The 23,089-nt window shown below is 49.2% G+C and overlaps 1 protein-coding gene across 1 annotated transcript in view; it reads right to left on the bottom strand.

Moving 5' to 3' along the window:
* The window catches only part of CORO1C (coronin 1C), a 37,270-nt gene extending 14,479 nt beyond the window's left edge, over positions 1 to 22,791 (bottom strand). The window contains exons 1-2 of the mRNA XM_084217579.1: positions 22,711 to 22,791; positions 6,024 to 6,223 (exon numbers count right to left, since the gene is read on the bottom strand). Of these exons, the coding sequence (XP_084073705.1) occupies positions 6,024 to 6,218 (195 nt within the window). The 5' untranslated portion in view covers positions 6,219 to 6,223; positions 22,711 to 22,791. The remainder of the gene's footprint in view (positions 1 to 6,023; positions 6,224 to 22,710) is intronic.
* Between the last annotated feature and the right edge of the window lie 298 nt (positions 22,792 to 23,089).

Raw genomic sequence — 23,089 nt, 5'->3', positions numbered from 1 at the left:
AGTAGGGTTATAAAAACCCACCAGGCTGCAAAATCACGGATCCCACGGTTTTCAACACAATTCCTTTGCAAACCAGAACACCACGAGGTTTGGCAGCTGGGTGTGTTTCCACGCTGCTCTAATGCTCCCAGGTTTGGGGATTTATTTATTTATTTGGAAAATGTAATCTTATAATTAGGAGAAGATTTAAAATAAATCTCAAGTGCTGATACACAGCTTAAAATTAACTTCAAGAAATTCAATCCTTCTCATAATCCACTGGGGCTGTGGTTTGACACACCCCTGATAACTTTTGAAATCTGGAGTTGTATTTTATAAAATGTTGGTCAACAAGTTGAAATTGAGGATTTTTAATAAAGTTGGTGTTGTCTGAATACACACTCAATATTCAGGTGTTTCAGCAAGGGGTGAATTTGCCTTATTAAATTAATTGCAATTATTAAAATTAAATTCTAATGTATTTCATGTATTTCAGATTAAAAAAAAAAAAGTTAAATAATCAGAAACATTAAACCCAGACCAGGAAAAAAGTGACAGATGAGAAGAAAAGATATAATTAAATCTAAAAGGGATGGATAAGCAACACAAGAAAACTGTTCCTAAAAGTGGGAGTTTTATGAATTAATTTGAGTGTCTTGTGATCATTTCTCTGCCAGAAAAGGGCATTTGGTGGCAGGAAACAGCTCATGGATTATGGTAAAAATATCAGGGAGAACAGCTGCTTCCCCAGCCCATGGCTGTGCTCCTTGAAATCTCCATTTAAATTAGGGAAGTGGCATCGAGTTGCACAAGCCAAAGCAGCTCCCCCCCTCCACTCTGCACAAGTTTGAGGAAGGAAATCAGGTCACAACTGCAAAGTTTGAAACCCCAACCGACTGCACCTTTTCTCTGCTAGAGAAAATACTCCTCTTTTCTTTAAATTGTGGATTTTCCTCAAAAAAACTCCTAAGTTTCATCCAGGGAACTTCTGAGCACTGAGCCTCCATCTCTGGCTGCAGCAGCTGGGCCTGGAGGAGGCAACTGGGAGAAAACTGGGCTGAAATGGAAACTCCTGCCCATGCCCAGCAGCCATCAGTCACCCCACAGCCCAGTCCAGGCATCCTGAACTAATCTGGAAGATTAGGAAGTGTTATTCCCTAAAGATCCACTGGAAAGTCAGGCATTAAGAGGCCACTGTGCTCTCCAAGAATCTCCCAGCAGTGCTCCTGTTGTTGCTTTGGCAGCTGAAGGGCTGTGACATTGGATATTGGGGAACATTTCCAGAGTCACCATCCCTGGAAGGGTTAAAACACAGGCAGCTGGGGCATTTTGTGATGTGGTTCACTTGGTCAAAGGTTGGACTTGATGAGCTTGGAGGTCTTTCCCCAACCTTAAGGATTCCATGATTCTGTGATTCCATCCCAGGCTGCCACAGAATGCACCCATGCTAGCTTAAAAAAGTTTAAAAAAACCCAAAAAACAACACAAACAGCCCTCACAGCAAACCCAACCTGCAAAATCCCATCACTGGGAGCAGGGAGTGCAGCACAGCTCCAGCATTTCCATGGATATCTGTCCCAGAAATGACATTATAACTAAAAGGGACAGAGGCAGCGCTTTTTTCCCCCCTCTCCAAAATATGATTTCCAAAGCAGGTCATCCCCCTGCTCCTTCCCAACTGCAGGAAAGCCAATGGGTATCCCAGAAGCTGAGGGCTCTGGATAAAGTGGAAAAACTCTGCTGTTGTTCAGAGGATGAGCATCCACCCAGACAGAGCAGAGCAAGGACACAGGGATCCACAAGGATCCACAGGGATGCACAGGGATCATCCCCACGAGCTGGGAACAGGTGATCTAGGGCTCCACCAAGTAAAACTTCCATTTTTACTATTGGACAAAACCTTAAAATTGTAGAGGTATTTGTACAAACCTCTGACTGTAAGACAGGGGATGGAATTTGCTGCTTTTTTCCCTGGAGGAACGAGATCCAACAGCCCCTCTGCTGCCCTCCCTTCCCTACTGCATTAGAACCTGATGATCCATTGGAATCAAGATGACAGTGATAAATATAAACTTCTTTATATAGAGGAAAATCCAAGGTGAAATAAAAGGACAAAATCCATCACACTCCCCCTAAAATGGCAGGAAAGGCTCAATAAAACCATCACAGCAAAAACCTCCTGATTTTATTCTACACATAGTTCAGAAAAAGATGATTTTCTTTCCCCCAAATCCTTCCTGGTGGAATAGGAATTGGGAAGAGCTGCTTAACAGCTCTCATATGCCATGGATGAACACCAAGGCCTGTCACTTGCAGAACAACATATTCCTTGGAGAAGATCATTCCCGAGGTGTGCACGCCCCCACCCACATGCTAATTGCCTCTGAGGGCACCATCTGATCCCAGATCCTGCAGGAATGCTGCTGCTGTGAAGGGGGTGCAGGAAGGGATCAGGAAAATGGAAAATCTAATAAAAGCTATATCCAAAAGGGACTGAATAAACCTCTGGTAAAGAAAGGCCTTATGTAACACAACTCGTGGCTGAATGGATCTTTCTGCATGAATTCAGACAAAAAGGAACATTTGCAGCAGGTTTTTCTGTGCAGATAAAAACTGCAAAGAGTTTTTGAGGAGGGGAAAAAAGAAATTTTTCTCCAGTTCTGCTGGAGCACAGATCCAGCACCAGAACCACCTCCTGAATCCAGGTGTTTCCAAGTCATCCTGCCCAACACATCAGAAACCCAGAGAATTTTTATCTGGTACCTTCCCCGTGTACCCAGAGCTTTCCCTGGGATAAGCCTCAGAGAAAACCAACTCTACAACCACAGCCCAGAACAAGCAAGGAAGTTTCCAGCTCCTTCCCTGGTGAGCAGAGCTAATGCTGATTACCCTGGCTCTTATCACCTACACAGCTCTGACCGAGAGGAATTACAACTTTTCCAAACTATGCGGCTCATTCCAACAGAGGCCAAACCCCCAGACCGAGCAACCTGTGGGAATTAGATTGTCTGATGCTCAGCAGCTCCTGCCGGAGCATGGGAATGGCGAGTTCCTGGCAAAGCCCCTGCACATGTGCGTGCAAGAAAACAGGAAGTTCAGACAAAGCATTTCCACAGGCAGCAAAGCCGGCTCGGCCGCGCCGGCTGCGGCTGCTCCGGGAGCTGCGGGGATGGAAAGAGAATGCAGGGAGGAAAGAGGATGCAGCTTTTTCACCTCCCATTGGCGCGGGGGACCGCAGTGACCCTTCGCAGCACGGGGGAGCCGGGGACGCGGCGGGGACATGGGTGCACAGGGGTTATATCCCGGACACGGGTTAATGAAATCCCGCGCACACACAAGGGTGAATTCCCCCGCACACACACACGGGTTAATGAGTTCCCGCGCTCACGGGTTAATTCCCGCGCACACACACACGGGTTAATGAGTTCCCGCGCTCACGGGTTAATTCCCGCGCACACACGCACGGGTTAATGAGTTCCCGCGCTCACGGGTTAATTCCCGCGCACACACACACGGGTTAATGAGTTCCCGCGCTCACGGGTTAATTCCCGCGCACTTGCCGCGCCGCGCCTCCGCCCCCGCCAATCAGCGCGGCGGCCGCGAGCGCTGCCATGACCATATAAGGTAAAAAGCCGCGGCCGCCGCAGTGCCGCTGCGGCGAGCGCGGGTGCGCGCGCGCGGAGGGGCGGGGCTTGCGGGAGGGGCGGGGCCTCCCCTCCCGCCGGTGTCCGCCACCCCCCCCCCGCCCCACCGAGCACATGGGTGCGGGGAGCGGGGTCCCGGGGGGCTCATCCCGCCCCAAAAACACCCCCTGACCTCCCGTTCAGCGCCGGCGGGGGGAGCTGGGAGCCACCAGTCCGGCAGCGACAAACCGCACCATAACAAAACCCTGTAATGTCACTGAGAATTGGGAAGAAAAGCTCATTAAAAGGAGTAAAATCGCCCCTTTACTGCGCTCCGGCACCAAGGGTCAGCCACATCCCAGGTAATTCCCAGTGAGCCGCAAAGCGCTGGGATTGAGCAGCCAACGATGTCGTTATGGGACATTTCCCCTGCAGAAATGCAGCAAGTGTATTTTTATGGCTCAGTTTTAAAATCAGCCCAATCCCATGGCTGAAAATTGCCTTTTTTTTCTTTTTTTTTTCCCCTTGACTATAACAACAAAGATTTTGCTGCGGGGAGCTTAATAAGTATCTGTACTAAACAAGCTCAAAAAGAAATCCAAATGTTATTTAGGGTGTTGAAGGAACTAAAGGAACAATTTCATCAGCCCGGGCTATAAAAATAAATGCGGAACACAGGAACTGGTTAGAGCAGAGCCAGCAAAGCACTGCATTGCAAAAGAACGTGTCAGGCTGGGGGTGAGGGCCACAGCTCCTCCAGCTTCCCACGGAACCTCCTCAGATGTGGATATTAAATGCCTGTGGAAGGCAGGGATGGAGCTGAGGGCACCAAGGCAGTGATAAATAAGAGGGTGGGAGGAAGAACAGAATGGATGTGAACATAACGCCAAAGATGGTACTTAAAAATGCAAAAGGGCGCTCAGAAATAACAGGAATTTCTGCCAGGGACTGAGAAAACACAGAATCATGGAATCATTAATATTGGAAAAGCCCGCTGAGACCACTGAGTCCAACTGTTCCCCCAGCACTGCCAAGGCCATCGTGTCCCCAAGTGCCACATCCACAAGGCTTTTAAATCTCTCCAGGGATGGGGACTCCATCACTGCTCAGGGCAGCCTGTTTCAATGCCTGACAACCCTTTCCATGAAGAAATTTTCCACAATATCCAATCTAAACCTCCCTTGGCACAACTTGAGGCCATTCCCTCTGGGTCTGTCCCTTGTTCCCTGGGATCAGAGCCTGACTCCCCCCAAGCTGCCCCCTCCTGTCAGCGAGTTGTGGAGAACCAGAGGGTCCTTTCCTCCAGGCTGAGCTCCCAGTCTCCCTCATCAGATTTGTGCTCCAAACACTGGGATTTAAGAGAAGAAAAGAAGGATGCACATCTCCAGCTGTCGGCATCTGTGCCGTGATGCAGCTGAATGAGGAATTCCTAAATCCAGGGCAGTGCCACCAAGTGCCACCACGCGTGGTCCAGGCAGGAGGAGGACACGTGGCCTGAGGATGAGCCCTAAGCAGGGAAGGGCTGCTGATCAGAGCAGCAAACTGAGCTATTTTGGGAGGTTGGGGTTTGGCTTTGCTTGACACGATGGAGACGTCGCTGCCTTCACTCTGCCCTGGCTGGATGGGAAGTTGTGCTGAATCCTGGGCACTAATTCTGTATTCCACAGGGCAGATCTGGAAGTGGAGCTGGGAACTGATGACAGACTGAGGACAGCTTAACCACAGGCTTAAGAGAGGAGTTTGAGGGTCACAGAGAAAAGAATGTTGCAAAAAAAGTCTTTTGATCACAAGAATTTGCTGGTTAAGCATTATAAAAAGAGATGAGAAGTATCTCCTCCAGAAGATGGATATGACTTTTCCATGCAGGACCAGGGGCAACAGGAATGCCCTTCTTGGAACCAGCTCATTCCTTTGCATCCCTCCAATGTGGGGCTGCAAGGAGCAATTTGGCTCAGGTGTATTCCTGAATTAAATCTATAAGGAGCAGTTGGGCTCAGATGCTTTCCTGAATGAATTCTGCAAGGAGCAGCTGGATTCAGATAGTTTCTGGTTTAAGTCTCAAGGAGCATTTGGGCTCAAGTGGTTCCTGGTTTAATTCAGCAAGAAGCAGTTGGATTCAGGTGGTTAAAAAAAAAAACTGAATCCCTGGCAGTAGAAAAAAACACACTTGATCATAAAAAGGCTTCTAAAATACAATTCTACGTGGAAAGTTCTGCCAGAATCAGCTCAGATGAGTCAAGCAAACAGCTTGTTTGTTTTGTTTAATGTACAGAAGGCATCAGACTGATTACAGACATTAAACACATTCATACACGGCACCGCTGAGCAGCCGCTGTCACCACAGCCTTCATTATCCCTAAAGAAATAGGGATGACAGCACAGCCGAGCAGGGAACTCCAGAAACATTCCAGCAGCACTTACCTTGTGCAGAGGCAGCACCAGGAAGGCTCCCCCACCGCTGGCATCCACGATGATGGCCACAAAGCGAGGGTTGACGGCGCAGAAGGAGCTGTCCCAGGTGACGCGGGACACGCGGATGTCGTCGTAGCACTGGTCGTTCTTCACCGCCTGGCCGAAGACGTGCCGGAATTTGCTCTGTCGTACCACCCGCCTCATCGTGTCTGCAAAAGGAGAGGGTCAGTTCCAGGGAAAGGGATGTCCTGCTTGTCCAGGAGATTCCTGGACAAGGATCAACGCTGGATGTTCTCATCAGCTCCACGGCCGCGCTTTCGGAAAGCGCGAATCTGTGGAAACACAGATTCGCTCGTTGTTCGTAGGATCGTGGAATGGTTTGGGTTGGAAGAATCCCAGAATGGTTGGGGTGGGCAGGGATCTCTGGAGATCCCCTCTGCCACAGCAGGGTCACCTAGAGCAGGTGATACAGGAATGCATCCAGGTGGGTTTGGGACTCCACACCCTCCCTGAGCAGTTCCAGTGCTCGGCCACCCTCCATGGGAAGAGGTTCTTCCTCATGTTGAGGGGAATTCCACATGGTTTCGTTTATGGCCATTGCTCCTCATCCTGTTGTTGGGCACTGCTGGAAAGAGTCTGGCACTGTTTTCTTGGCACCAAAGACTTTAAAATTTATCCCATTCCATCCCCTGCCATGGGCAGGAACACTCTCCACTATCCCAGGTTGTTCAAGCCCCATCCAACCTGGCCTTGGACACCTCCCCCTTAAGACCTGCCAAATTCTCAGCCAGCTTTGCCTTTTCCTTCTTTTATTAACTAAAATTTAAGGTTATTTTGCACCCAACCCAATCTGACTACATTTCCAGGGGGCTTTTACAGAATTTGCCAGTTAAACATTAATTTCCCCACTGTAAATGTGTTCCCTGACTGCAGTAAAGGAAGTTCCTAATCCCAAAAGCAGTTTTTAGACAAGTCTCCACATATTTTCAGGGATAAATCTAGTCTTGGATTGAACTTGTTTACTTTCAAGTCAGACAGGGTCCAGAAGATGTAAATAAAAATGCAAGCTCTCAAAATCCGGTGTTCCTGTGAAGTGGTTCCACATGTTCCCTAGCTTCCAGTTCTTTCTTCTAACTCCAAAATCACCCTAAAAAAATTTGTTTCCTAGGCAGAAAGGAGTAATGGAAACAAGTTAATGACTCCAATTAACTTGGTGTGTCTGTAGCATTTCTTGAGAAAAATTATTTTCAAGAATGCTGGAGGTTAGAATAGAGGGAAAGGGAATTGGTGTGGAAAATTCCAGCACCTGGGAGAAGACACAGGCACAACACAATCCCTTGGACTAGGGATACAACCTATGGAGCCCTCACACCTGGGAAGGGCTTTTCCCATCATCCCAGACTTTCTCCCTCAGAGAAGATGGAACAGAAGAGGAGCCTCCATACAGCATCTTGCTTTTACATATGGGAAAAATATTTCTGTCCCAGTCTCGAGAGATAGCCCAAAAAAAAAAAAGGGAAAAAATAAAAATAAGCAGAGTCCACCTCCTATGTCTCCTCCCAGAAGGTCCCAAAGCACATGGAGAGACTGGGAAAAACTGCCCAGTCCCTGGAGCTCCTCACTCCAGTGCAATGTTCCAGAGTGAGAGACTGGGAATGTGGTTCTATCCCAAATCCCTGCTCCCAGGCTGTCTGCTGCAAACGTGATGAAAGCTCCCAGGGCTGTCTGTGACTGCAAAGGCTTCGCAGGGAAGCGCCGAGCGAGCGCTGATGGCTGTTTTGTAGTCTGGGAGGTGAAATAAAAAATTAACCACGACAAAAAGCAGGATAACTGCAGGGAAGCGCTCATCAGAGCCGGGAAATGCCACGGAATGTGTTTGAAGAGGAGGGGAAATGTTCCAATTAACCAAACAGACAGCTCTGCAGAGAAACTCTCCAGTTCTGCAGAGGTAAGGGAGAAGGAGCAGAGGATTTGTTTTGCACCAGAGCCCATTTGGGAACTGGCACTGGTCACTTCCACGGTGGCTCAGCTGCTGGGACAGGGATGTACCAGTGCCACTGGAGCCACCAATGTGCCCAGTTCATATGGATTTAGGATCAGTTTTGGGGTGGGGACACCTGTCCCAGGTGTGGGGTGGAGGCCACCGAACACCTTCACGCACCATGGGCTCCACGGGCATACCCAGCCATGGAGAGCAGGTAGGGGTTCCCAACAGTACCTTTGCCATACTGATATTTTAAAGAGAATTAAGACTGTTTAAGAAAAAAATAGGTTTTAAATGCAAAATTTTGGGAAGAACTGAGGTGTTTAAGATGTCCACAGAAAAGAGCTATATGGAAATTGTTAATGATTTCTGTCCTATTGAAGCTAAACTTAGGCTCCCTCCCTACTTCCATTAGTTACTGCAATTGTGTAATGAACTTTCTGCCAGCTGTTTCCCTCAGAGCACAAATCAAAGGCCTGCTCCGTGCTGGACACACCCCGGAACACCAGGGTGTGATGGGAAGTCATAAAGCAGGAGCTCCAGCCAGCAGGTGAGAGCACTAAACAAAATCATGGAATGGTTTGGGTTGGAAGAGACCTTAAAACTCATCCAGTTCCACCCCCTGCCATGGGCAGGGACACCCTGCACTACTCCTGTCCAACCTGGCCTTGGACACTTCCAGCACGATCCCAGCCTCACCAAATCATGCACGAAGAAAAAGTGAATTTCAACTCCAAGATGCCCAAATGACAAGAAATGCTGAAGTCTCAAGGTTCAGTCAAGACACATCATAAAAAATGCAGTTCCACACCCAGTTATTGATTTGTATCGACTCCTTCCAAGCCCTGTCACACAATTCCATCCCCAGGGCCCCTCCCAGAGCTGGGAAGGCTCAGCTGAACCTCTGAGGCCATGGCCAGGTCTGGCAGTGAGCACCATGCAGGAGCAGCATCACCCCCACCTTCCCACCATTCCAGGTGACCCCAGGCCACCCCCAGGATATTGGGAATGTTCTCCCAAGCCCAGTGTGACACCTCAGTCCTTTGCCACCCCTTGCAGCAAACTCTTTTCATCATCTGACTGCACAACTCATCCAGGAGCAGGGAAAAGGCTCCTGCTTTGTGCACGGTGGATTTCCAGGAGTGTTCACCCCCTGGCAACATTCCCACCCTGCTGTGAATCCAGATTAAAATCAGATTGCTGGGAAGAAGGTAAAGAGAAGGTTTGAACTTGTCGTGCTGAGCCAGCACAGCAAATTGCCTGGAATCACATCCCACAGAGCCAGGGGGCTGGGAATGGGGCTGCTCCAGTGCTGGCAATTCAGGTGTGATGGTTACAAAGGATTATTTGTATCACTTGGATAATTGTATCACTTCTTCACTTGATCAATACCAGAACAGCCGGAAAAAAACCACCTAAATTTCAAATATCAGATGCTGGGGATCTGTCGCCCCTTCCACTTTCACAGAAGAGAAACTCTTTACCCCATGGTGAAATCCTACTACTTGATTTCCCTCATTTTCACCCTTTGATGCAAAGGATAATCATTTGGTTTTCTATAAATGACTTTTTAAAAATGCAGAGAGTTCAGATGCCTCCAAAAATATCCTTATTTGTTCCAAAGGGATCTGTTAGAACACACCTTCCCTGCCCTCTTCCCCACCTACAGCTCGTCATCCTTAGCAGGAACTCTCTGATCAACACATGGTGAGCAGCCTCCAAGTGCTCATTTCCATAGCAAAGGGAGTGATTCTTGGCGTTGGATCAGAGCCATTTTGATCTGGCAGCTCTCCAAGGAGAAGGAGGGGGGAATGTGCTGGTTGTGGTTGGAGGGAGCAGCGACTGTGGCTCTTTCAGCTCACCAGGGAGAGCAGGTGAAAAACCCAAGGTGGGGGGACAGGGAGCCTGAGCACCCCAAAGAGTCCCTGCCACAGACTGTCCCTAAATGGGAAGAGTGTTAAGTTTCCTCTTTGCTTCTCAATTCTGCTGTTCAAAGGATGCCCTCCCTTCTCCTCTTCCTCCTCATCCATCTCCAAAAAAATCCACAGCTCAGTTTGGTTGCTGCAAGTTCTCTCAGCAGAGTCACAGGCATGAGCTCCAGGCTTAGCCAATTCATGGAATGGTTTGGAAGGAACCTGAGAGGCCATCCCATTCCACCCCCTGCCATGGAGAGGGACACGTCCAACCTGGCCTTGGGCACTTCCAGGGATCCAGGGGCATCACAGCTTCTCTGGGAAACCTGTGCAAGGGCCTCCCCACCCTCAGAGACAGGAATTTCTTCCCAGTATCCCATCTAAATCTACCCTCTTTTGTATTAAACCATTCCCCCTTGTCCTGTCACTCCATCCTTTATCCAAAGTCCCCCTCCAGCTCTCCTGGAGTCTTTTCTTCTCGAGGTGAAGACCCCCAGGTCCCCCAGCCTGGCTCCAGAGCAGAGGGGCTCCAGCCCTCAGAGCAGCTCCGTGGTCTCCTCTGGACCTGCTCTAACAGGTCCATGTCTTTTTTGTGCCACTTTTAGGATTATCAGGTGAGACACCGACACCTGAGATGATTCACCCTAAGGAAAGGCTGACTCAGCCTCTATCACACTTGCAAAAGGATGACCTGGGTGGTTCAGGGAGCCTCGGTGACTTTGGAAATACCCAGGTGGCTAAGGAAGTGTATCCATGGCTAACGGGGCTGTGCTGGGGATTTTCTCTTAGGAAGTGGACTTGGAACATGAGCATTAAAAAAAGAAGTGAATTAGATCATTATCTATGCTGTTAAACCTTGGCTAAGGAACTCCCTACCCACTTGCTAGACAGAATACATTTCTGGGGGGTAAAGTGCAAAATTAGAGGATTTAAAACCTCCTGACTGGGAGCTGAAAGGCCTTTAAATTTTGCCAGAGTTACAACCCTCAGCAAAATTAAAACAGAAGCTTTGGACACCCTGCAAAGGCCTCCACAATAGAAGTGCTGACAGATCTACGGCTGCTGAGCTCCTGGATCCCGCTCGGCCACACACGGCATCTTGGTGGGGACAGAGGAACGAGCCTTCAAACCTCTTCTTTATTCCCTCCCTGAGTGACTTCCAGCTGAATTTTACCAAAACTTGGGGTTCATCTGCCAGTGTGTGCCCTCTGAAGAGCCCAGCCCTTGTGGCAGCTTCTGAAAGGACCCTGGGAAGGCTGGATGCCGCCGGCCGCGCTCGCACAGGGACACTTTTCATTCCGCTCCTTTCTGATCTCCCATCACGATGTGTCACAAGAGCTACCATGAGTTTGCCCATTTTCCTGTTTATAAAGGATTTATCTGTCTCAAGAATCCAACAGATGGATTTCTGTGGCTTCGGAGGGTTTGCAGCCTGCTTATGCAAGAGGAAATGCATCCTGCTAGGGAACACTTACAGGAAAACCCCCCACTAATGGCAAAATCCTGCTCAGCCCATGTGATTGTGATCCCTTCTGGAAAGGGAGGCATTGGAATAAAAGGCCAGTTGAAGTCAGACAGCCAGAGGCTACTGTTAAGGGGGGTGAGGAGATACAAATCCAGTGGATAGGGAGAACAGCATTTATAAAAGGTTGGTATTTGGGACTGGAAAAGCTCTTCCTTAAGTGGAAAAAGTCAAGTTGCAGCTGTTGATGGTGAATCCCCAAACTCCCAGTCTGAGCCTTGCTGAGGAGCTTTGGAATAAAGGTCCAGTCTTAATTGTTAAAAAATGAGAAGCAGATTAAGAAAAATAAAAATTAAGAGGTCAACAGTTGGACTTGATGATCTTAAAGGTCTTTTCCAACCTCAATAATTCCACGGTTCTATAGGCAGTGAACCAGCAGCAATTATGAATGGTGTTATGGGATGGATGGGGTGCTGGGGTCAGCAGGGACAGGGTATGGTCCCACTGGTGAAATTGCAAAGTGGGAAAGGATTCTCAAGTACCAACTGTGAGGCCTCAGTGGCCTCATCAGCAAAACCTCATCAGCAAATCATCTCTGTGCTCAGAGCTGGTTTTACAAAAAAATCTAGGAAGTGTGTTATAATCCTAAACCCAAACCAGGCCATGGATGTTCCAAGCTGCCCCAGAAAAGCCCACAAGGATCTGCTAATTCCTTCCTCGGAGCACTTTGAACATCCTATGGAAGATGGGGTAGAGAGCCACACTGGAAGGGAGGGCAGAGGCATTCAGGGGGTTTGAGGCCATTGAAACACCTCCATCCCCTCGTGCTCCTCACAGCAAGGAAGGCTCCAGCACTGTGGGCCCAAGGGAGCAGGGACTGAGCCAAGAGCTGCACCCACTGAGAAAAGGCACAGAGACCTCCAGGTTATTTCCTAATCGCTCCCTTCTGGCATTTTTTTTCACTTCAGAGCCTTGGTTGTGCAAGCTCTGGGGTTCTCAGTGACCCAGGGCCATGCCCAGCCACAGGGACACACGCTGCCCTGGGCTCAGTCCAGCTGCACACCTATTCCAGGGAAATCCTACCACCAGTGTCACCAGCATGGCACCAGCAAGGCTGGAGGAGGAATCAGCATAATAAAATCCCAGAATGGTTTGGGTTGGAAGGGGCATTAAAGCTCACCCAGTTTCACCCCCTGCCATGGGCAGGGACACCTTCCACTAGCCCAGGTTGCTCCAAGTCCTGTCAAATGTGGCCTTGGACATTTCCAGGGATGGAGCAGCCACAGCTTCTCTGGGCAACCTGGGTCTTACCACCCTCACAGGGAACAATTTCTCCTAATATCTCCTCTAAACCTACCCTTGTTCAGTTTGAACCTATTCCCTGTTGTCCTGTCACTCCATGCTCTTGGAAAATTTCATCTCCCTCTCCAAGAATCTATGGAACCAAAGAACTCAGTCTCGTGATTCGAAGTCTTGCAAGACTTGGGTAAAGAAGGAAGTGGGGGGAAGAAATGTCACGTGGCCACAAAAAGTTCAGCTCACCCCACAACGTCACATGAAAGCTCAGCAGAAAAAGGGAACAGCCACGAATGCCTTGATGCAGTTTCTGTGCTTTTAAACACAATTCTTTTCCCTCTGTGTGTCCCTTTTCCAATCAATCCATATCCAGTCCATTGCTGACAGAACTGTTGTTTTCAGCTGTTCAGAGTTATTTAAAACAAAGGTGAACACTACTACAGATGGTCACAATTCCAAAACACATCATATTTGTGTGCAGATTATTTTCAGTCTTTGGTTACTTGAGCCTAGGTTGAGCAAGACCCTGCCATCTGATTTCACTTCATTTTAAAGACAAAAAGCTGGAATATGAACATAATACTGAAATTTCCAGCTGTTCTACCACTGGCAAGATTCTATTTTGGGATGGGAACCTAAACCACAAACTACCAGGGAATTTGATTATATCTCAACTGGGGAGCCCAGCACATTCAAAAATGTAACACAACCCAAACTTTGAATAAGCTGAAATTTCTGTTCTGGAAGAAGTGCAAGGTGTTGGCTGCAACCTGTGAAACACTTGATACAACTCTGGATTTCAGAGCTGTAACCTGAAATGATCATATGAAAACCTTCAGAATATGAAGAACTCTTGAGTCAGAAGTGCCTGTAGAGCTCAAATCTCCCAGGATCACCAAGGACTCGTTATTTCCTGAGGGTTTACCTGTGTGTGCTCGTCTCACATCTCCCCCCTGGGGCTATTTTCACTTCAAGATTTCCAGGGATACAATTCATCTTCTGGGGAATCACCTGGTTGTGGAAGGTGTCCCTGCCTGTGGCAGGGAGGTGGAATGAGATGAGCTTGAAGCTCCCTTCCAAGCCAAACCCTTCTGGGATGATCTTACCACTCCCACACTCTGTCACTGTATCTCCACATCCAGCATTACATCACTGACCATAATTTGCAGTGACAAAAGGACGCCGCAGTTAAAGTCATTACCCTGAACTGAGAGCGTTGTCTGGCTTCATTTAATCTGTGTCATCTACCAGAAAGGCAGAGCAATGAATGCACACAAAAATCATTACACAAAATAATTCAGCAGGAGCCATAGAGTGATGGAGAAGCAGCAAAGGGAGACACCAGCAGGAATGGGAGTTCTGCTGCCCTGGAGCAGCAGCCTCCAGACAATCTCTTCTTTTGGGTTTATATCTTTTAGAGCATCCTCTGTCAGCTGGCACCAAAGCTGCCCCACCACAGAGCTGGTGGGGGATGTTACCACAGGCTGGACAAAAAGGGTATTAAAATGAAAAGAGGAGAGCAAAGTGGAGATAAAAATAAAGGATTAAAACTAAGGACAAAACCTCATAAAGTAGCATACAAAATATAGGGCTAAGAGAGCAGGGATTGAACATTCCAGGTGCCTCAGTGCATTCAAATCCAGGCTGGAGCATGGAAGGTGTCCCTGCCCATGGCAGGGGGAGAAGGAGATGAGCTTTAAGGTCCCTTCCAACCCAAACCATTCTGAGATTCTGTGATCCCTGCATTTCAGCTTCTGCTTTTGCTGCCAGCAGAGACAGTTGCACGGTGGCTGGACACCACAGAAGCTTTTTACTGGACAAGGAAAGGGAAGCCTCCCACACACTCCCACCTCCGACACCGCTGTTCCAGCAGCCGACCACAGAAGGCCGTGACCTTTCACATCATCCCCTGCAAAAATCCTTCCTTTTCTTTTCCACTGGAATAAACACCAGAGAAGCTTCTTTGCACACTGTATCCCATCCACTGCCAAGAGACAGAGCAATATCCTGAACAACAGCCCTGGGAGCTGCAGCCAGAGACACCACAGCAGCCCCAGGGACGTTCCTGACACCCATGGGGAGGAGGGAAGAACGGGGCTCCAGACCACACCGTGATCCCAAGGGAAACACGAGCAGGAGTGCATGGCTCTCCCAGGATTCCAGCAAAGGGAATCCAGTGATAAAATGCTTCTCCCCAGCACTGACCTAGTTCTCTTATCAGAGCTAACAGGGAAGTAGCAATCTGGTCAGAGCTGCTGCCCCAGCCTGCTGGATTCCTCTCTCACTCAAAGGTTACATGCCAACGTTTTCCAGACCTATTCCTGAGACACACTGGAGGCTTTTCTTTTTTTTGGGGAAAGGTTGGTGGTTATGAACAGAAAAAGAGCTGTTCCCCAGCACAGCTTCATGAAATTCTCAAATCACCATCAGATCCCAGCATTCCCAACCGACCAAGCAAGCACCTTTTTCTAACAGAAAAGGTGTTGCTCCTTGGCCAAAGTCCCTCTCCAGCTCTCCTGGGACCCCTTTAGGCAGTGGAAGGGCTCTAAGGTTTCCCTGGAGCCTTTTCTTCTCCAGATGAACACCCCCAGCTCTTCCAGCCTGGCTCCATGGCAGAGGGCCTCCAGCCCAATCCCCAAAGAAATAGATAAGCTGTTTTTTATTCTTCAATTGCAACATCCCTTGGTATCTATAGGAAAAAATTCTAAACATTAAAGGTGTTTTAAGAGATAAACAGTCTCACAGATAAAAGGTTGCAGGTCCTAATTCTCCTAGAGCACTGCACCATCAGGGAACCAGGGCTTGCAGAACCCTCTGCTCCAAACACCAAATTAACAAAATTCCTCCCAAATCTGGAATAAGGCAGAAACAACAGATCAGCACAACCAAGGCTCCCAAAGAGCCTGGCCAAGAGTGAGTCAGACTGACCAAGTGAGGAGCAGTGTTCTCCACATGACCCGGCCTGACCACAGTGGCTCCGAGCTCTGCTGGACCGAGCACAGCTCCAGCCCTGGCGGGAGCCTGCGGAAAAGCCAGAGCTGCCTTGGGGAATGTGACCTGGGAGCAGCAGCATGACCAAGTGCCATGGCAGCACCTCATGGATAACACCACATCTCCTGCTCTAACAGCTAACAGGATGGGCTGGAGTCCTGGAGGATGGCTCAGGTAGATTGGAGGTACAGCACACTGGAATTTCGAGTGGACACACTCTGCTCCAAAAAGTGACAGTGAGCTTGGCTGGCACATCCTGAGTAACACCTTCTTCCACTTCTCAACAACACCCACCCAACAGGTGAGGCCCCCACACTGAACTACTTTTAATGTTCTCAGAATAACCCAAAGAGCAGTGAATTGTCAAAGAGTCAAAACAACATCCTCACCCCAGGACGTGGGACGTTTGGGCTGGACAATGCCAACATCTCGGATTTTAATGCAGTACAAACAAGCTGCAAAATGAATCTCAGTGCTCCCAGTTGGAACTGGCGTGTGTTTCTCCACATTTCCATTTGCTGTCCTGCCAGCTCTTCTGGCCAAGCAGCCTATAATTCCAAGAGCACCATTGTCATTCTGTCCTGTTTCCGTAACGTGCAATTTGAAATCAGGGCTGGGGGAGGGAGGACAGGGCTGGAGGAGGCTGAAACTCAAATCCAGATAGTTCAATCTGCTCACTTGATTTTAAATCCCTGTCTCATGGTGCCAGTTACAGCATCTGTTTTAGCAGAGGCTTCCAAGTTCAAACACATTTCCTCTGTCCTACAGATGTTCTTTCTCACTAACCTGTCATGGGGTGACAATGAGGGGGCACAACCTGGTGTCAAACCATAAGGGTGACACAAAGCACCTTTCTCACTTCTCTGGGCAGGCAAGAAACCAAAAATTAACTTAGGGAAGTGGATTTAGTCTATTAAGGAGCTTTAACAAACATCCTAGGCTGTCAAGACAGATTTCAGATTCCTACCTGTGTCCTTGACACCTCCATGGCCCCACAACCACCTCTGAGCTTCCCTGACAGGGAGAATCACCCACCCCAACACTGGGCAAAGGCTGATTCCTTGGGAAATTCTTGGACCTTCAGCTGGCTGCTCTCAGCTGGAGAACTGGTTTCCAGTGAAGAATTACAGCCTGTGCCTTGATGACCTTTAAGCTTTACTTACCTGTTGGTTTGACAGTCACGTTGCTGCACGTGCAGCCCACACTTCCAGTCCTTTGGGAATCCCTGTGGCATTTCCAGCAGCTCCAGAAGAGCCCAGCCAAAACAACAGAATTACACCCAGATAAGCCCAGCTGGTTTTTATGGGAGCTTGCAGAGCACTTAAGAATACCCTGAGTAGAGCAGAAGATGGATGTGGCAAAGCAGGGATACAAAGAACAAAAAGATAACCTTTACCCCCAAAGAAACATCAGGGAGCCAAGGGAAGAACAGAGAGATAACCCCAGGGTAGCCTGACCCTAACCAGGGGCACCCACCTTAAACAGCAGCACCTTAAAACACCACACAGAAGAAATTGTTCCAGAAAGGAGCAATTTTCCTGGCAGTGGCCAAGAAAAAGATGCTGGAAGCACAGCAACACTGAGCTAGAAGAGTTTTGTGCCCACCCTTCAGGCTGTGCTAAAGCAGAATATATTGCAGAGGAATGTCTGGCAACTTGTGTTTGCCTAAGTTGGCTCAGGATTCTCTCCTGCCTTGCAAATTGATCTCAGCAGATCCAAAAATTCAAATAAACTTTAAAAAGTATCACTGAAAACTTTTAAAAAATGCAGTACACCTCCTGTTGTGAATGAGACAGCTTTGGGCCTCCAGCCTCCAAGATATGGTATAATTAAATAAGTACTGCAGAAGGGAATTAAGTAAGAAATTAAAAGCGTGACAATGGTCATTTATCCCATGTACACATCCCACCTGGGAAAATACCTGAAGCCTGTGTAAAACAACAACTCCACCTAGTAGTACATGCTAAAAGTATTCCCAGCTTAGGACCTGCCAGACCCTGAGTAAAATGTGTCACCTCACATTCCCAGCTTGGAAGGAAGGATACCAATCTGTTTCACTCAGGTATGATGAAAAATGCCAAGGAAATGCCAAGCAGACACCCTGAGTCAGCTGGGGGATCCAGATCCCAGCAGGAAGCAACAAACCATGAGGGCTTTTAAAGTATTTAAAGTGAAAAGGGGAGAAAAAAAAGCTACTCCAGGAGGTAATTCCAGCCCTGAGCAGGTGCCTGAGCACTGAGGCTTTGCTGATGACAATCTTCCCTATCAAGCCATCATCTGCCCAGCATGGCCAGTTTGCCCAGTTCCCAAGGGACACACTGCTTCCTAGGGATTGAATTTGTTACCGCCTGCTAATCCCTGGAGCTGCTAATTACACCCATTATCAGTTTGTCCAGCATCCAGGTCTGGCACACTGTAAAATGTCAAGTCCCCATCAGGTTTACAGACTGCTTTGGGTTAGCTTAGGGACCTTAAAGCCCAACCCATTCCACCTCCTGCCATGCAGGGACACCTTCCACTCTCCCAGGTTGCTCCAAACTCCATTCAACCTGGCCCTGGACACTTCCAGGGATGGGGCAGCCACAGCTGCTCTGGACACTCTGTGTCAGGGGCTTGCCACCCTCACAGGGAAGAATTTCTTAAATCTAAGTCGAATTTCCCCTTTTTCAGTTTGAGTCCATTGCTACTTGTTCTGTCACAACAGTTCCTGATGAAGGAATGCTTAGGGATGGGATGATGCAAAATGTGCTGCTTCAATACTGCAGATTTTGATGTTTATTTGGGAGAAACAATGGATTTTCAAGGACTCCGGAACATGGTCTCCATGGCAACTATATGCAGAACCAGGGGGGAGGGAGGGGAAGTTCCCATATTTCCAAATACTCAGAACTGAGTAATTTGAACTCCATTTTCCAGGGATTACTTAAACCAGCAACTGCAGGTGCAATGCACTGCCCAGGTTCATACAGGGATGCAAACAAGGAATAGTTTCAGGCACACCATTCCCATGGAGTTTTATGAAATCCTGCTGAGACACATCTGCTAAAAATGCAGAAATGTGCCTTAACGTTCAGCTCAGAAGAATTATTACCTATGTGCTTGTTCCTACATAGATGGCAGCCAAAATCTGGAAAACCACAGGGAAACCCTGGTCCTTCCTAAGAGGAACATTTGGCTTCAAGCACAGCTCAGCAACACTCCAAAGAGAGCTGTGAGCTCATCTCAGCATCAGGCTGAGCCTTAATCATTTTAAGTCAGATCCCACCACTGGTTTATTTCCATTGCTCTTTCAAATTCAATTATTAAAAGAGGAAAACAAGACAAACCTAATTATGCTGGGCTGAGAGGCCCAGCTCAATGTCAGAGTCACTGCAACTTCTCCCACCAAGAGCCAGACCTCAAACATCACCACAGGCTCAGCAAAAAGCAGATTAGAGATCATTATTGTTATCACCAACAAAGCCAGTGTTGTTGAAGAAGCAAAGTGGTCATGCTGAAGAAATTGCCCTTTCCCCAGTGCAGGTGATTCTGCCTTGATTCTCCCTCTAAGTCATCAGCACAGAGGAGAAATTGTCCAAAAGGCCACATTTTGTCACTTTCAGACCAAGGAGATCTATCCACCATGGGCTTATCAGAAGCCTTCAAAACCCACAGGTTTTTCCCTTTGAAGGTAGCAGCAGATGCCATTTTCAATATTTCTCTGTCAATTTCCTGACCTACAGAGCAGGATCTTAAAGTTTTCAGGATGTTCAATCACAAAATCCTCTTCCATTTGAGTTGTCTGCTCCAAGGGATCCCCTCTGTCTTATTGGCATCAGGAATTTCATGGGACAGGGAATAAAGTAAAATTATCCACTTGCCACACCAACAGCCACCTTCTACTTTCCAGCTACATCATTATCTCCAGCCATTAATCCTGATTGGATTTATATTCCCTACACAACCCTGTGAACACAACTAATGGCTGGTGATACAACTAATGGCTGGTATATTCCATTAGGATCCTCTCCAGACAATTTGTTCCTCCAAGGACAAGCCCTGCAAAGCTGCCAGTGAAACCTGGGAGCAGCTGAGCAGTTCTGTGTCACGCTGGTATTTCACATGCCTGTGTGTGGTTTGAGATGAGAAAAGCCACAAAAAGTCATGTACTGAACAATTATAACCTCAAAAAGAAACAAATAATCCATTTTTTTTGCACAGTTACTCACAGGAGGAAAAGCAGAACAAAGCAATCCCATTACCAGATAAAAAGAAAGGGCCCAGTAAACAATTTCCAACCATACTGGTGGAGCCAACACATCCAGAAAAATGAACTTTCACTGCTGCTTTCCTGAGTCACTCAGCTAAGCCCAAAACCTTTTTCTGCTTCATTTTAACTTGGTGTTCACCCTCACCAGCAACTGTGCACAATGTGACAAAAACTCAGCAGTTCCCATCTTGTCAGCCACAAGCTAGCAGCAGCCTGACTCTTCACACATGGCTCCAGGAGCTGCCTAAACTGAAGCTCTGAGTGGTTTCTAATAATACCAGTTTCAGAGTTACCCACCAGAATATGCCAGCCCAAAAATACTAAGTGGGGGAGATTACAGGGAGCAAGCTAGAGGAGAACACAGACATTTCATTCTTGTTCCTATGCCCTGCAAAGGCTTAAACTGGGGCACTTCAAATCCTCAGTGAGTTTCTGTTCCAACACATCCTCCGAGAAGGGCTGAGATTATCACAAAACCCTCAGTAAAACAAAATCAAAACAAACAAACGCAGACTTTAAAAGTCAAGTGAAAATGTGCCTGTGAGCTTGCCCAAGAGGACATTCCTGGCCCTGGGAGTGGTGCACTGATGACCTCACCGAGCTGCAAACTCAGGCCAGGAAGTGTTTTGCTCGTGTCTTCAGAAGGGGAAGCTGGCATCCCAGGGATATTCCTTGGAATTGATCACCAAATGAAACCCAGGAGCATAAATCCCCTCCCCATCACAACACAACGTTTTGTTTAATGAGTCATTTATGGCAAATGTTGGACGTGGCCACCACGATGTCACTGAGGGCAGAGCTCGGCACCCTGTGCTGCATCACCCAGGGAAAAGCTGATATTTCCCCCTTCTGCACATTCCTCCTCACTGCCATTAAACTGAATCCCTGCCTTTCGCTTGGAGTGAATCCCAGAAGTGACAGATGCAATAAGCATGAAGATTTCACTTGAAAAAATCCAATGATGTTTGAAAAGACAGCTCAGGAGAAGACAGTGCAATGCCAACAGAGAACACAAATGCTGATTAAAGCAATCTGGATGAAAGGCTACAAGTGACCATTGAAAAAATTACCATTATGAAGTGCTGTACTGAAACAAACACCAAGCAAATGCTGCCTGACGTGTCCCCGTGTGTGTCAGGTCTTACTGGGGCTACCAAAAACACAGCAAAACACATATACCCAAAATAAACACGCATTGCCACAAAAGTATTTGATCTTCTACCTTTGTGTAAACAGTCCTTAGCAAACACCACTATTAGCTGCAATAAAACCTTCCTGCAAGCACACAGCCATCTGGATTTTTCCCCCCCTCCTTGAGCAGAAGGGATGATTCAATGCTCGTTATTCAAATGAAAATGGAATAAACCCTCTCCTGCCTCCCGCACACGACACCCGCTGCTTTCCCCACATCCAAACACGCTGCTCCCAGGACATGCTGTGCCAGTTCACACCATTTTCCCACACTCCAGAGCTCCCCTCGTGCGTGCCATGGAGGCACACAGAGGGAGAGGATGGCACCAGGTAATTTGGGAACAGCCTGGCCTAAAATTAAAACAAAATCGGGAAATTCAGCAGCGAACTGAAAAATCAGCGGCAGCCTGGTGTGTTCAGAACATCCCTCTCTGATTTTGCCACCGTCCTTGGTCTTGCTCCAGTAATCCCCACGCACATCTGCACAAACAGACGTGCTCAGACCAACTCCAGCTGCTAAAAAAACCCCAACCCTAACGCATCTCACTTATCTTCAACAATAAAAATGCTTCCATCGGGTTCACTTTTGTTTCCTGGCACCTTTCCCTGCCTTTTTTTATTTTCTGCTTTTTTCAGACCTGTATCCTGTGTAATCAGTCAGTTAAGGCATCACAATGTCCTACAGCTGAACCTCTGTGTGGTGGTGTCAGACACCTGCCCATGTGTCCAAGATGTTCCCTCGTGCTGTTAACAGAATCGGTGGGAATTTCATAAAGCACAGGTATGGACCAGCATTTTAATTCCAGCCTTTGGCATATTAAACAACGTGGCTTCCTGCATAGGAAAACAAAGCCCAGGGACATCTGCCCGCAGCAAAGGGATAGGATGAGATGCTCCTTAAGGTCCTTTCCAACCCAAACCATTCTGGGATCCCCTGGTGATTCAATGACATGTCACACAGCCCCGGAGTCCACACATCTGCACAGCCTGCAAAGAGCCCCTAATAACGGCGTGACAAGGCTCTATAGGAGCCTCCGAAAAATAAACCCAAACTAAACCCCCATCAGGGCGCTCATCTTTTGTCCTCTGCCATGGTGCACAGCGGGGACGGGCGCTCCGGGGGCGGCACACGCCGGTGGCACCGAGCGGCTGCTGCATCGCCGGGCGGAAAAGAAGGGGGGGAAAAAAAATGAAAACCAAAAACGGGAAAACGTGCCGAACAAAAGCCCCCCAGCGCTGTCCCCGCCGCGGCATCAGGTGCGCGGCGGGAGCGCCCGGCGCCGCCGCCCCGCCCCGGGCTTGCCCTGCCCGGCGGCCCCGGCCGGATGCGGATGCGGCGGCGACCCCGCGCCGCTGCCTAATAAGGAGGGAGCGGGGAGCGGCCGGGGCCGAGGCGGTGCGGGGAGGGCGCTGCCGCCGCGGGCCCCGCGCTGACAGCGGCCGCCGCCTCACGGAGGGCTCGGCGGCCCCGCGCGGGAAGGGCCCGCCCGGCCGGACCCCCGCCCTGCCCGGCTCCCTCCCGCGGGCACCGCGCCGCCCGCTCTGCCGCAGCCCCGCTGGTCGGTACTCCCCAGTTCTCCCCGCTCGCCCTCACCGCCCCCGAGCCGCACCGCGATCCCGAGCCGCCTCCCGCGTCCGCTCCTCAGCCCGGCGGAGCCGCCGCCTCCGCCTCCTCCTCCGCCCGCCGCCGCCGCCCGACTGAGCGCCGCGGGGCGGGGCGGGGCAGAGCGGCCGCGGGTGCCGCCCCCGTTGGCCACGCCCATAGATGTCCACGCCCATTCAGTCTGGCCCGCCCTCTCCATGGGGGCGGGTCGAATCGGTGAGTGACGGCTCGGCCAGCCAATGGCCGTGCGGCTCTCCCCACCACGCGCGGTCGCGCGCTCTCGGGCCCCGCCCGGCCGCCCCTCAGCGGCGAGTGGGGGCGGGAGGTCATGAGGGACCTGAGGGGTCGATCGTGTCCGCCCTGGGGACCGGCCACGTCCTCCCTGG

Source organism: Fringilla coelebs, assembly GCF_963513975.1.
Source record: "Fringilla coelebs genome assembly, chromosome: 17".
NCBI lineage: Eukaryota > Metazoa > Chordata > Aves > Passeriformes > Fringillidae > Fringilla > Fringilla coelebs.
This window is presented reverse-complemented; position numbering and strand designations above follow the sequence as displayed.